The 12,754-nt window shown below is 33.9% G+C and overlaps 1 protein-coding gene across 21 annotated transcripts in view; it reads left to right on the forward strand.

Annotated features, from left to right (window-relative positions):
• The window catches only part of CACNA2D1 (calcium voltage-gated channel auxiliary subunit alpha2delta 1), a 484,869-nt gene that overhangs the window by 320,991 nt on the left and 151,124 nt on the right, over positions 1-12,754 (forward strand). For all 21 annotated transcript variants that reach the window (XM_013979785.2, XM_005667683.3, XM_013979783.2 and 18 more), the window contains 1 exon segment: positions 6,079-6,210. In XM_013979785.2, the coding sequence (XP_013835239.1) occupies positions 6,079-6,210 (132 nt within the window).

Below are 12,754 nucleotides of genomic sequence, written 5' to 3' on the forward strand. Positions count from 1 at the left end.
TCTGCCTTCCAGAGCCAATTGTCTCCCATCACTCTTGGTACTCAAAAATGTCTCTAGACATTGCTGGATGTCCCCTGAGGAGGAATATCTCATTCAGTTGAGACACTGTGTTGCAAAGGCATAGGTGATTTTTATTTTGTTGAGACTTAAAATGAGAGCTACATGTAAAATGAAAGCTTTGAAATAAATAGCTCATAAACAGAATCTTGGAATGTCACTTGAGTGCTGTCTTGATAGCTCTCACTATATGATTTTTGGCAAATTAGATACCCCTTCTAGGTTTTATTTTTGCCATCTAAAAAAGGAAATACTACTACTATCTCAAAGTGTAATTTTTTAGTTAAATGAGATAATGCATAAAAAATGATTTACTTACTGACTGTGTGCTAGCAGGTGTGTTAGACTTTGTTATTACCAGTGATAGCAGATTAAGTAATGTATTCTAACTTTATCTCAGTGCAAGGCTATGACAATGGTATTATTTAATGGAAATAATGTAGTAAACATTTCAGACAATTCTCTTATTTTCATTATTTAATTGTATCATATTTAGTATTGTTAAAAATAACTTTTAGTGTCTGGTTCCTAACATAACTTTAAGATCTGCAGTCTTATCAAAGTCCTGTCAAAGCTAGTTTATATTTTATAAAATGTATTTTTTATGGAGACTTATCAAAGTTACATTATATTTTAAGTAAGCCATAAAAGATATGTTTCTCTTCTAGCATATTTCCACTTCATTTCAGAGCTACAGGTTGACATTATAAATTAAGATTTTTCATATAGTTATAGAGTACCTTCAATGCAGGATGAGGCCTGGAACCTTAAGTCATCAAAATGTATTCAAACTTAAAAGGGAGCAATAGTGCAACACTTTATAGCCTGAAATTTGCAGGAGAAAATTGGATTTAGAACTTGTCAACAATTCTGTATTCATGTCATAAACAAGATAACAGATATAAGTCACGTATTTTAGCAGAATTAGCCCCAAATGTAAGGTGCTTCTTTTGTGCTGTTACAAATGAGATTTTTCTTTCTTCCCTTGAGAAGCCAGATTGAACAAAAGAATCCTCTAAAAGAATTGTAGTACTCCAAGGCCATGATTTTGAAAACTAAGTATGAGAAGAATAGAGACATATGCTTGGCATTCTGAATCAATTATCAGTGAAATCCTTTATACCATTCAGAATAGAGGCCCCACAGTCAAGGTTTGCTTTCCCAGCATTCACTGCTTTTAACAGGCTTAGCCTTGGACATCTATGAAAGACTTATTTTCACAAACTCTCATTTTCAAACAAAGATAAAACTCTTCATTTCTTGAAAGTTGACAGAAAATGAGGACTAATTTTCCTCCTAAATTGGAAAACACTTAGCCGAGTTTATTAGTAACCGGCGGTAGGTTCAAGGTTTGATCATCATTGACCAGTTAATCTTACACAATGAAAAAATAGAAGCCACTTATGGACTTCTAATCTCCTTTCAAGCAAGTCTGTATGAATGTAAAACATTATTTTAGGAAGTGGAAGAGAAAGAGGGCATGGATGAATATGGTATACAATATATTAAATAATTCAACGTATATACAATATATGATTTAGAAGATTATAATGTTAAATTATGCCAAATTATTTATGGAAAATCAGTCAAAACTATTATGCATGTTCTGGAATATATCTGTCCAAAGACAAGATAAGATTTTATTTGTGCCCAAGAAATATTTCAAGTTTGTATAAAAAGATAATTTTTATCTTTTTAATGCAAACTGTGGCCTTTGGAATGGCTAATCAATGAGATCGTGCTGTATAGCACTGGGAACTATATCTAGTCACTTATGATGGAGCATGATGATGTGAGAAAAAAGAATGTATACAGGTATGCGTAACTGGCTCACCTTGCTGTGCAGTAGAAAATTGACAGAGCACTGTAAACCAGCTATAACGGAAAAAATAAAAATCATTATAAAGAACTAAAAATAAAAAGGTAATTTATTCTAGAATTATTATATGGAATATTTGGCTACTGATTTTTACCAATGTTTCTGCAATTAAATAAGATCCTTTGAATTTTGATTTCTTGCTTTGGGCATTTATATAAAGATGGTATCTTATAGAAAAATAATTGCATTTCTAAAATCTTGACAATGACCAGTGGAAATTTACTTATAACTTGTTGACCTTTAGGGAGTTAAGAGTACTATAATTATTTTTCGAGGGTCAAGTCTAAGCAAATGAACAATACAGTTTCATAATCTAGGGTAATATTGGCTGGAAATAATTTTCCAAGGAATTTGGTTTTGTTGTTTTTTTTTGTTGTTGTTGGGGAAGGGAATCACATTTTATACCTTTTAAGTACTGTGGTGTTAGGAAAATTGGAAAGCCTGAAAATGCTTGCTGGGGCCAGAGAAAGGTACCAGCATAACCACATAAACTCTTTGTAATATAAAACCAAAGATATCCTAATAACTGTTAACTTTTCTAATGCACCTGGCTTTTTTACTCAGTTGTAGCCAGAATAGTTATTTAAAAACATATTACCTCTACTTACAGATTTAAATAAGAGAGAGAGGGGAAAAAAAATCTTAGTGTGTATAAATATAATGTTGGTAGCAGGGGAAGAAAGTAGATTTAGGAAATGATATTAACTTGTTTTGGCTTGGCCAGTATTCTGCATTAGTTTTTTTATGCCATTATCTGCATAAGCTGTTTTTAGTATTACTTTTCCTGAGTTATGGTACTAACATGGAAATGTGGAAATGTTGGGCATCTTAGTAATTCTGGATAAGGTATTTAATTTTCACAAGGTTAAGAAGATAAAAATCTGCTTATTGTAGGAGAGCAAATAATATGTTTATTAGTCAAATGTAATTCATAGTGTGGATCCGAAAAATAAATCCAGTAACCAAGAAGGATCTAAAATTGTGGTCGTATTTGCTTGCTTTGATGTTTTCTATGTATTCTTTTACATTTTTAGCTGCTTTCACTATAATCTGAGAAAAATTATTTCTTAGTGCAGTAATTTGTTTTACTTTCTAGTTCTGGTGTTTTAAGATATTTGAACAGTATAATTGAAAGAATGACTCTCAGTCTAAAATTCTCTGCATCAAGTCTGGAGATCTCTACAACATCTATAGTATAAATCTCATGAAGTAGAATTGTTAAAGACTGTGCATTTTGGTGGACAACTACAGCCAAACTCTTCTCTAAAGAGATTGCACTAATTTTTAATCCCCATGGCAGAGCCTTTGAATTTTGATTTCTTTCTCTGGATATTCAAATAAAAAAGTAGCTACTAGAATAATGATTGCACTCAAAAGTCTTTATAAATACACAATGACAAATGGAAGTATCCATATCCTTACTCCTTAGTAATCACTATCATCAAATTTACACCTTGCTCATATGATACATATACAATGCCATCTCTTTCATTATGAGTCATATTTAAAATCAGTTCAAGTGTCTATTTTGTAAATTCTTTATGTTCTTTGCTCATTTGCTCATGAACAAGTTTTGAGGAAAACATCTTGCAATGTCTTAGCTAAAACAGAATTTTCAAATATATAAACTGCAATTTAAAAACTTATACCCATAACAGTAAGAACATTTCAGAGCTGAACTTTTTCCCTGAGGACAAAAAAGTATAAGTCACAATCAGTGTATCATAGCCTAACACTTAGTAGTTGTTTTTATTTTGTTTTTGTTTTTGTTTTTTCTTTTTAGAGCTGTACCCATGGGATATGGAAGTTCCCAGGCTAGAGGTCAAGGAGTCCAGTTAGAGCTATAGATGCCAGCCTATGCCACAGCCACAGCAAAGCCAGATCCAAGCCATGTCTGCAACCTATACAGAGCTCCCAGCAATGCCAGATCCTTAACCCACTGAGCAGGGCCAGGGGCTGAACAAGCATACTCATGGATACTAGTCGGGTTCATTACCACTGAGCCACAGTGGGAACTCTTTAGTAGTTCTTATCAAATAAAACAGAAAAAAAAAATCTTCGCAGCCCTGGAAACAAGTAAAACTTTATTAAAAATAATTAGATATGAATTCTTGCTTAATGTGAATTAAAGAGCCAAGGAAATTGAAGAAATAGACTTCATTAGTTCCCAATCTATTATAACTAACTAGAACATAAATAAACATTATTTGTTGAGTAGAATATTACTATAAAATTCATGAATGTTTAAAAGAAGGTAGGATGTCCCTCTTTTTCTGCAGTGCTTTGTATATTATCATAAATATTCATGAATAGTGGATATCAGTTCAGGTTATCTATGTGAATATAAATTTTCATATAACTGGCCACTCAGTGTTCATTGGGTCATGGTTTTAAATATGAATTCACTAGTATCTCAGATGCACTATGGATCTGACCCAGCTCATGAATATTCACACACACACAACTGATCTTTCTGAAAGTAATCATATCCATAAAGATGGAAATCAGGTTAGTTTTCAATAATGAAAAATGCATTAGGATGCTGGTCCTAGAACAATTTCACAGTATTCTTGTTTTCATTTTTTTGGTAGATGATAAACTTTAAAAGATAAACACATATGTGGTGCATCTTTCTTGGTAGAAGCTCTTTTTTATTTCACCTTTAAAAAATTTTGTGCATGATTTAATTACTAATACATTTGTTTATTTTACTTACTGTCGTCACAGAAAAGAATAGAAAAATTGAGTGGTATCTCCAGTTCTTATCTCAAGCTCATGTCCACTGTACAGGTTTGCTCATGGATTCTCAAATGCAGAGTGTCCTAATCTGCTGGAGGGCATGGAACATATTTTACATTTGAAGGCCTCACCCCCCAGAGTTCCCATTGTGGCACAGTGGAGACAATCCAACTAGGAACCATGAGGTTGTGGGTTCGATCCCTGGCCTCACTCAGTGGGTCAGGGATCTGGCGTTGCTGTGAGCTGTGGTATAGGCCGGTGGCTACAGCTCCAATTGGACCCCTAGCCTGGGAGCCTCCATGTGCTGTGGGTGTGGCCCTAAAAAAGGACAAAAGACAAAAAAAAAAAAAAAAGAGTGAAGACCTCACTCCCCTCCCAAAAAAGATGAAATTATCTTCTGTCATCTTGTTTGTAAAAAGGGAAAAGTATGCTCTAAGCCAATTAAATTTTTAATACCTTAGACATAGGATGCTCTGATCATGGAGGGCCATAATTACAAATTATATACTATTTTAGCCCATGTTATATCCTGTATTTTAATTGTTTCTCTCTCATTATAATTGTACTCTCCAACATCAGGCAGTCATTATAAGTAGGTGACCTGTCCCTTAGTAGTACCATGCTCTAATTATTAGTTGAACTAACTGGAAACAAGAAAATTATTGTTCATAATGGTAGTGAAAAGGTATCAGCTGCTTCTTATTTCTAACATTGATATAATCAAGCCTCTGAATGGGTTTTTTTCTTTACCAACCTATGTATATTTTTGGTTATTCTATAAACATAGTTGGTAGACTATGCTTATGACAAGCATCTCTTTGTTTTTGGTTTTAGTCAGTTAATAGACCAGACTATGTTAGTATATTGCAGAGAATCACCCATAGTTGGGGGTGGTGGTTGTGAAACTGGGTCCTGAGGTATCCTATAGGTGTCTTCAGAACTGCCTCAATGGGAGGAATGCCTCCCACCACCTCCCACAGCGAAGACACTGTTATTGACCGTTTTAGGTATCTCAGTGGTTCTCAACAGAAAACAATTTTGCCTCCCAGGGGTTATGAGAGGATATCCAGAGACAGTTTTGCTTGTCACAACTGGAGGGATGGTACTAGCTTCCAGTAGGCAGAGGCCAGCGATCCTGCTAAACATCTACAAAGCACTGAATAGCTCCACAGCAAAGTATGACTCAGCCCAAAATGTCAACAAGGCAACCATCATAAAAACATATGTTTGAAGAAATGATTCCATGTCTAAACTTTTCGATAACCACCAGATTCGAGTGCTTTCATCCATAAAGCAATGAAAATATATAACATTATTTTGCAAATAAATGAAGACATTCAATTATTAATGCTATAAATTTGAATTGATTTTTTTTTTTTTTTTTTTTTTTTTTTTTTTGGTAGCAACAATTGTGTTAAATGAACTGAACTGGACAAGTGCCTTAGATGAAGTTTTCAAGAAAAATCGAGAGGAAGATCCCTCATTATTGTGGCAGGTGTTTGGCAGTGCCACAGGCCTGGCCCGGTATTATCCAGGTAAGTACTTGGTGATGCAATAGGTATCAAATAAAATGATAAGTACCAGACTTTGTGTTTCTTTAGAACACTCGTTACCTTCACCTACACAGTAAGAAAAAGATGGTTATTATGCTACTTTTTAAAGAAAATGTATCATGGCTTTCTGTCTACAAAAAGCTCTCAAAACCAAAACACCTGAAAAGCAGCTGGAGCAGTTGGCACCTGGAGTCTGGCAGGGCTGCAGGGAGACCAAGTAGCAGCTACCCGTTGACCTAGAATAGGAGGTTGTCATGAATCCAAAAACAGTTCTGAGATAAGGGTCTAACTAAATAGCATGGTGCTAGTTGTAAGTCCCACTAGAGAAATGAATAGAACTTTTAGAAACTAATGAAAACATTTCTCTCCAGGTCTCAAGTCTCTGCTTTTATATGAAAAGTATTGATGCTTTAATCAGTGAATGTGGATTTGTTATGAGTATGATCAGAAGTGAAGTAAACTTTCACAAAAAATAGAGCTTTCGTACATGTCGGGTTGGATTAATTCTGAAGGCATCTCACTAATGATATATATATTGAATGAAGATGAATGTATTTTACAAACTAAAATGAATAAACCCTTTTGTAATAACCTTTATTCTTATAGAAAGGGGTAAGGAGAAATAAATTTATAATGAAATTGAAAGATTAATCAGTCGTAGATTCTGAAACCCTGTTGAAAAGACTGTAAATGCAATGTCTGTTGATGTTTTTAACTTCTCCATCTTTTAGAAAAAGCTGACTAGAACAAATGCATTTTCTGTCTCAAAGCATGACCTGAGATGTGGGAATACATGCTAGGTAATTTGACTGTAAACAGTTGCAATACATATCAGAATATTTTTTAATACTTGCATTTTATAAACATTTAGAAAACAGAATTATTAGCAATAAAAAGTTAAAACAGTAAAAATCAGGATGAAATAGAAATTAGATAATATCTAGCTTTGTATGGCAATAGCAATGGGCCTAATCAGGCTGCATAGCAACCAAATTAGATAAAGATATATGACTGCACAGTGGCAAGTGTTAGATAGTAAGATCATTGACAATTCTTTTTTTTTTTTTGACAGAAATTAAGTGAGATAAGAATGGCTTGCTTTGTAAAAATGTCAGTGTTGGGGAAGAAAAATATTAATATTAATATCTGATGTGGGGAAAATATCAGTTGTTACCATAATAGTGGAATCTTCTACTTAACAGATATTCAGTATCATACAACACTTCTAAAGTGCCATTATGTTACATATAAGTTAAATATCACATGTCAGGAATTTGAAAATTTTTGTATGTAATATAAAGAAAGAAAAAGCAGTACTTACTCATGCCCATGGTAAACATGGTGTAATAAATCTTAAAGTTACAGCTGGTCTTACAAAACATTGTGTAATAAATCTTACAGTTACAGCTGGTCTTACAAAACATTTGTGAGCACAGTTTTGAATAATAGCGCACAAATAATAATAATACACAAATATAAGAATGCGTTTATCAAAAATTTTTAGATTTTTAAGTCTTTTAAGATACATTACCTTGAGAGTTCCCTTCATGGCACACATCCATCACTGTCACTGTTGTGGCTCAGGTTGCAGCTATGGTGCAGGTTTGATCCCTGGCCCTGGAACTTCTTTGCATGACACAGGCCAAAAAATATTACAGGTACATTAAGTCATTGTGAAATTCCATATATGAGCAGTTGAGGGAAAGGAAGAAAAAGGTAAGTAAGATAAATTTAGGATAATAATGAGAAACTAAGAGTCCAGTACTGGAGAGACACTGATGCTGAGAACGAAAGACACATAAAGATTATAAGAGAGAAATAGAAAGGGGAGTGGTAGAGAAGATCGCATAAGAAAGGAGAGCGAGAACCCTGGGGTCAAGAGCCAGAAGGAAAGGTGGATCATATTACGCATACTTTCAAAGATAACTCTTTTTACAAATTGCAATTAACTTTTAATTATTCTAATCATCTGTATTATTCTAAATGCTATTGAAGAAGTATGGTTTTAATTTTTTAATCCTAATCATATATTTTCAATTATGTTGACATTTCTCAACTTTTATCTTGGAAAGGATTTTTAAATATTTATTTGGCTGAATCCCTGTGGTCCCCCCAGAACATTAGCTGTAGAACGAACCCTGTGCTCTCTTGTTATATTTTGTTTTTTAGCAAAGGTTCAGCAGGTAAGTTACCTCATCACATGATCTCCAAGCTCATGTAATGGCTCCTTTGACTGCTAGGGCAATACACTTAATGAAATTTCAATTGTAGGAAATCTGTTGCCAAGTTGTTCATTTCGTTTTTAAGTTATTTTTTGTATATAAAAATCTGTACATGGTTACAGCTTGATGAGTTTGGTGATGAGTATACACTGCTGATAACACAGCCACAAACAAGGCCATAAACCTACTTACTATCTCCAAAAGTTTCCTCCCACACTCTTACTGTTCATTACAGTTTTTAAGTTTTATTGAAGTATAGTTGATATACAAGGATATGATAATTTCTGCTGTACAGCAAAGTGACTCATTATACATATACACATATCCATTCTCTTTCAGATACTTTCCCCATATAGATTATCACAGAATGCTGGGTAGAGTTCTCTGTGCTATGCAACAGGTCCCTGCTGGCCAATCAGTCCATATACCTCACGTGCATATGCCAGTCCCAAACCCTCAGTCCATCTCTCCCCCACCACCTGTGTCCCCTTTGGTAACCCTAAGGTTTTCAAAATGTGAGTCTGTTTCTGTTCTATAAATAAATTCATTTGCTTTTTTTTTTTTTTTTTTTTTTTTTTTGCTTTTTATGACTGCATCCACAGCATATGGAAGTTCCCAGTAGGGATTGAATCAGAGCTACAGCTGCTGGCCTGCACCACAGCAACAGCAATGTGGGATCTGAACCATGTCTGCGACCTACACCATAGCTCATGGCAATGCTGGATCCTTAACCCACTGAGCAAGCCCAGGGATCAAGTCTGCATCCTTATGGACACTAGTCAGGGTCATTACTGCTGAATCACATCAGGAACTTCCCATTTGTATCCTTTTTATATTCTACATATATGTCATATCATATGGTGTTTCTCTTTCATTGTCTCACTAACTTCAGTTAATTAATGAATCTTTAGTTCTATCCCTGTTGTTGCAAATATCATTATTTTATTCTTTTTTATGGCTGAGTAATATTCCATGGATCTTTTCAAATTATGGTTTTCTACTGATAGATGTCTGGGAGTGGGATTGCTGGATCATATGGTAGTTCTATATTTAGTCTTTTGAGGAACCTTCATACTGTTTTCCATAGTGGTTGCACCAATTTACATTCCCACCCACAGTGTAAGAGGGTTTCCTCTTCTCCACACTCTCTTCAGCATTTATTGTTTGTAGATTTTTTGATGATGGCCATTCTGGCTTGTATAAGGTGGTACCTCATACTAGTTTTGATTTGCATTTCTCTAACAGTTAATTACATTTTTTTTGCCATAAGAACACTTAACATAAAATCTACCCTTTTAGCAAATTTTTAAGTATACAGCACTGTATTATTACCTATGGGCTCTATGCTGTACAGAAATCTCTAGGACTTACTTATCTTGTGCGCTTTGACTAATACCTCCCCATTTCCCATTTTCCTGAGCCCCTGGCAATCACCATTCTCCTCTGCTTCTGCGAGTTTGAGTATTTTAGAGTCCTCATATAAGTGGTATTGTGTAGTGTAGTGCTTTGTCCTTCCGTGTCTGCTTATTTTACTTATCCTACCATCCTCCAGGTTCGTCCATGCTGTCACAAATGGCAGAATTCCCTTCTTTGTTAAAGTTGAATGATTAGTTCTTCTTTATAGTAATAATGCTGTTATAGAACTAAGTCTCTTTAGCAAAGACATTAACACAATATTGTAATTTAAAAGTGGACCACTATATTCCTGTTTATGGTAAAACATACTTTCAGTACATTTTACACTTTTCTCAAGTTTAAAGATTTTTTAAAATGAAGTGATTTTTAAGAAAACTCTCATTAAGCCATACTTGCCTGTCTGATTTGAGCCTCACCAGTTTGCTAAAGGCTAAAATAATGTAGAACAGCTCATCCCTGATTACTGTCTGTTAAAGCAAAGGTCAAAGTAGCCTTTAAATATTGTTAATTATTTTTATGAGCGGAAATAGAATAGATGTTACTTTTACTTAATTGGATTTTCACCTAACAAGATTTGGACCTCAGGCTAAGATCTTCCTACTGGCTGTGAGAAACCAGGTGAATCGCCTAAATGTTCTGAACTTTAATCATCAGTTCGGAAAAATATGAACACTAACTCTTCAGTTTACCCCCTGAGGGTTGTTGTGGTCAATGAGATAATATAATGAGAAGTAGATGGAAAATACAAACAGTAGGTATTTTTACAAGAGTGAATAACTACTAGAACAGTGTTGCTTGAGTCCAGATTTCTCTTCTTGTGAGAAATTAAAGAACATAATTAAGGTTACAATCATTTGACCACAAATGAAATAGAAATGTGGAAGGAGTTCTAAACAGATGCTCAAGCGATAATAAACAGCAGTTATACCATGTAGTGGAGTTGATCAGAAGATGCAGTTTTAGCCTATCACCTTAGTTAAGTTACTTCTCTGCAAGGTGGCCAGATAAAATAAAGAATCCCAATTAAAGAATTTTTTTAGTTATATGTACGTCATATTTAAGAGATATTTACCCTAAAAAGTTTTTTTAAATCCAAATGAAAATGTAACTGTGTGTCTTTAATTTATTTTCATGGCGGAGCTAAAGCTAGTACCCATGTCTGGTGAAATCTTCACTGAAAGATGGGGACTGACTGATTGGAAAATCAGTTTAATTTATGAGTGCTTTCCTTCGGAAGCCCTTAATTGATTTATATAAATTAACCTTATTGCTATTAAAACAGCTTTCAAGAGCTAACAACATGGTGAATTTTTATGCATCATAAAACTATAGGTACAGACAACACATTTCATCAGCTAGTGTCTCCTAAAATTGTACCAGTTACTGTAGTAATTGGGATTGTAATTAGGACTTAAAGTCTCATCAAAGTGCCAATGAAAGTAGCTCTTACTCTTTGTATATAATTAGTTGCATTTACCAAAAAAAAGAAAAGAAAACCTAAAATTTCCTTAAACTTCCTATTACATTTTTTAATATTTTACTAATCATTTGTTGTTTCTTCATCCTCCTTCATTTGTTCATTTCAAAAGCATAGGTTTACTGTAAAGGAACCTAGTGTATGTTTAATTAGTGTTAAATATACCTTAGGGAGACTTTTCCTTGTCCTTGTATCTGTTAGGAATTTGCTAGAATAAAATGCAAAAGGACCTGTGTGCAGAGTATACAGAGGGACATATTTCTGCCATGTGGAAATATGTTCTTGATCTACATTTTTTGAAAAATACTTCCAAATGTTTTAAACATCAAATAGCAGATGAAGAGCAGTCCAAAGAATCCTTTTTTTTTTCATTATTTATAAAGGGAACATTTGATAGATTTCCAGTTAATTTGAAGAAAACGGCTTAGTAGTGGAGCCTCAACATTTTGGGTATCTATAAAAGAATTGCTTTCGGCAATCATTTATTTTTAAAAATGCCTCATTTTTTTTCACTTTGATATTCATGAATATATAAAAGTTTTAACTATGAATGTTTAATTACATTTGTTGATTGTTTTATAAATATACTTTAAATTGAAGTGACTACTATATTATTTTTTTATGCTGATGATTATTAAAGTCCAGTATATCAGTTCAGACTAATATTAGCTACTAGTTATAGAAAATCCAAAAGAGTGGTGATTTCAGCACTATGGAGATTGGATTCTCACTTAAGTCAAAGGGTATGATAAAGAGTATGATAAAGAAGCTTCACATATAAGGTTTCACCATCCTATCTGATTTCTTTCTCATCTTCTGAGTATGTTGTCTGCCTCAGTGTTCACCACTGTTATTTGTGTTTTTTCTTAAGGGACAAAGAATGGTATTTCTTCTCTTTTTAAGGCACTTCCCAAAAGCACAAAGGCTTTCCTCTTATGCTACATTGGCCAGAATTTAGTGGTCTCATGCTCACAATTATCTTCAAAGTGCCATGTATACAGCTGTAAAGGACGAGCTGTACTAAGTAATAAGGGAAGAAGAGATACAGGGTGACAAAAATATTCTGTCATGGTTACTCTGTGCAAATTTGTGTTTTAAAATAACAAGATGTCTCTGCTTTGCAAAAATTTTTTATCAAATTAGGGGGCCAGAATTTATATTTCTTCAAATTTAAATTACAATACAAAAGGATTAAATGCCAAATAAATTAGACAGACTGAAGCAATAGATTTGCCACAGTTTTGGAAAAGTCAAGGTAATTATAGAGCACAGCCATGGGAGAGGTTTATGAACTGTGGATTGAAAATCAAATCAATGAATTAGAAGAGGCGAAAACCTCTTTAGAGAAAAGAAAAGGACACTTTCTGGATCATAGAACACGTTCTCTTCCTTTTCATAGGAGATGATCCCA

The sequence above is a fragment of the Sus scrofa genome, chromosome 9, assembly GCF_000003025.6.
Source record: "Sus scrofa isolate TJ Tabasco breed Duroc chromosome 9, Sscrofa11.1, whole genome shotgun sequence".
Classification (NCBI taxonomy): Eukaryota; Metazoa; Chordata; class Mammalia; order Artiodactyla; family Suidae; genus Sus; species Sus scrofa.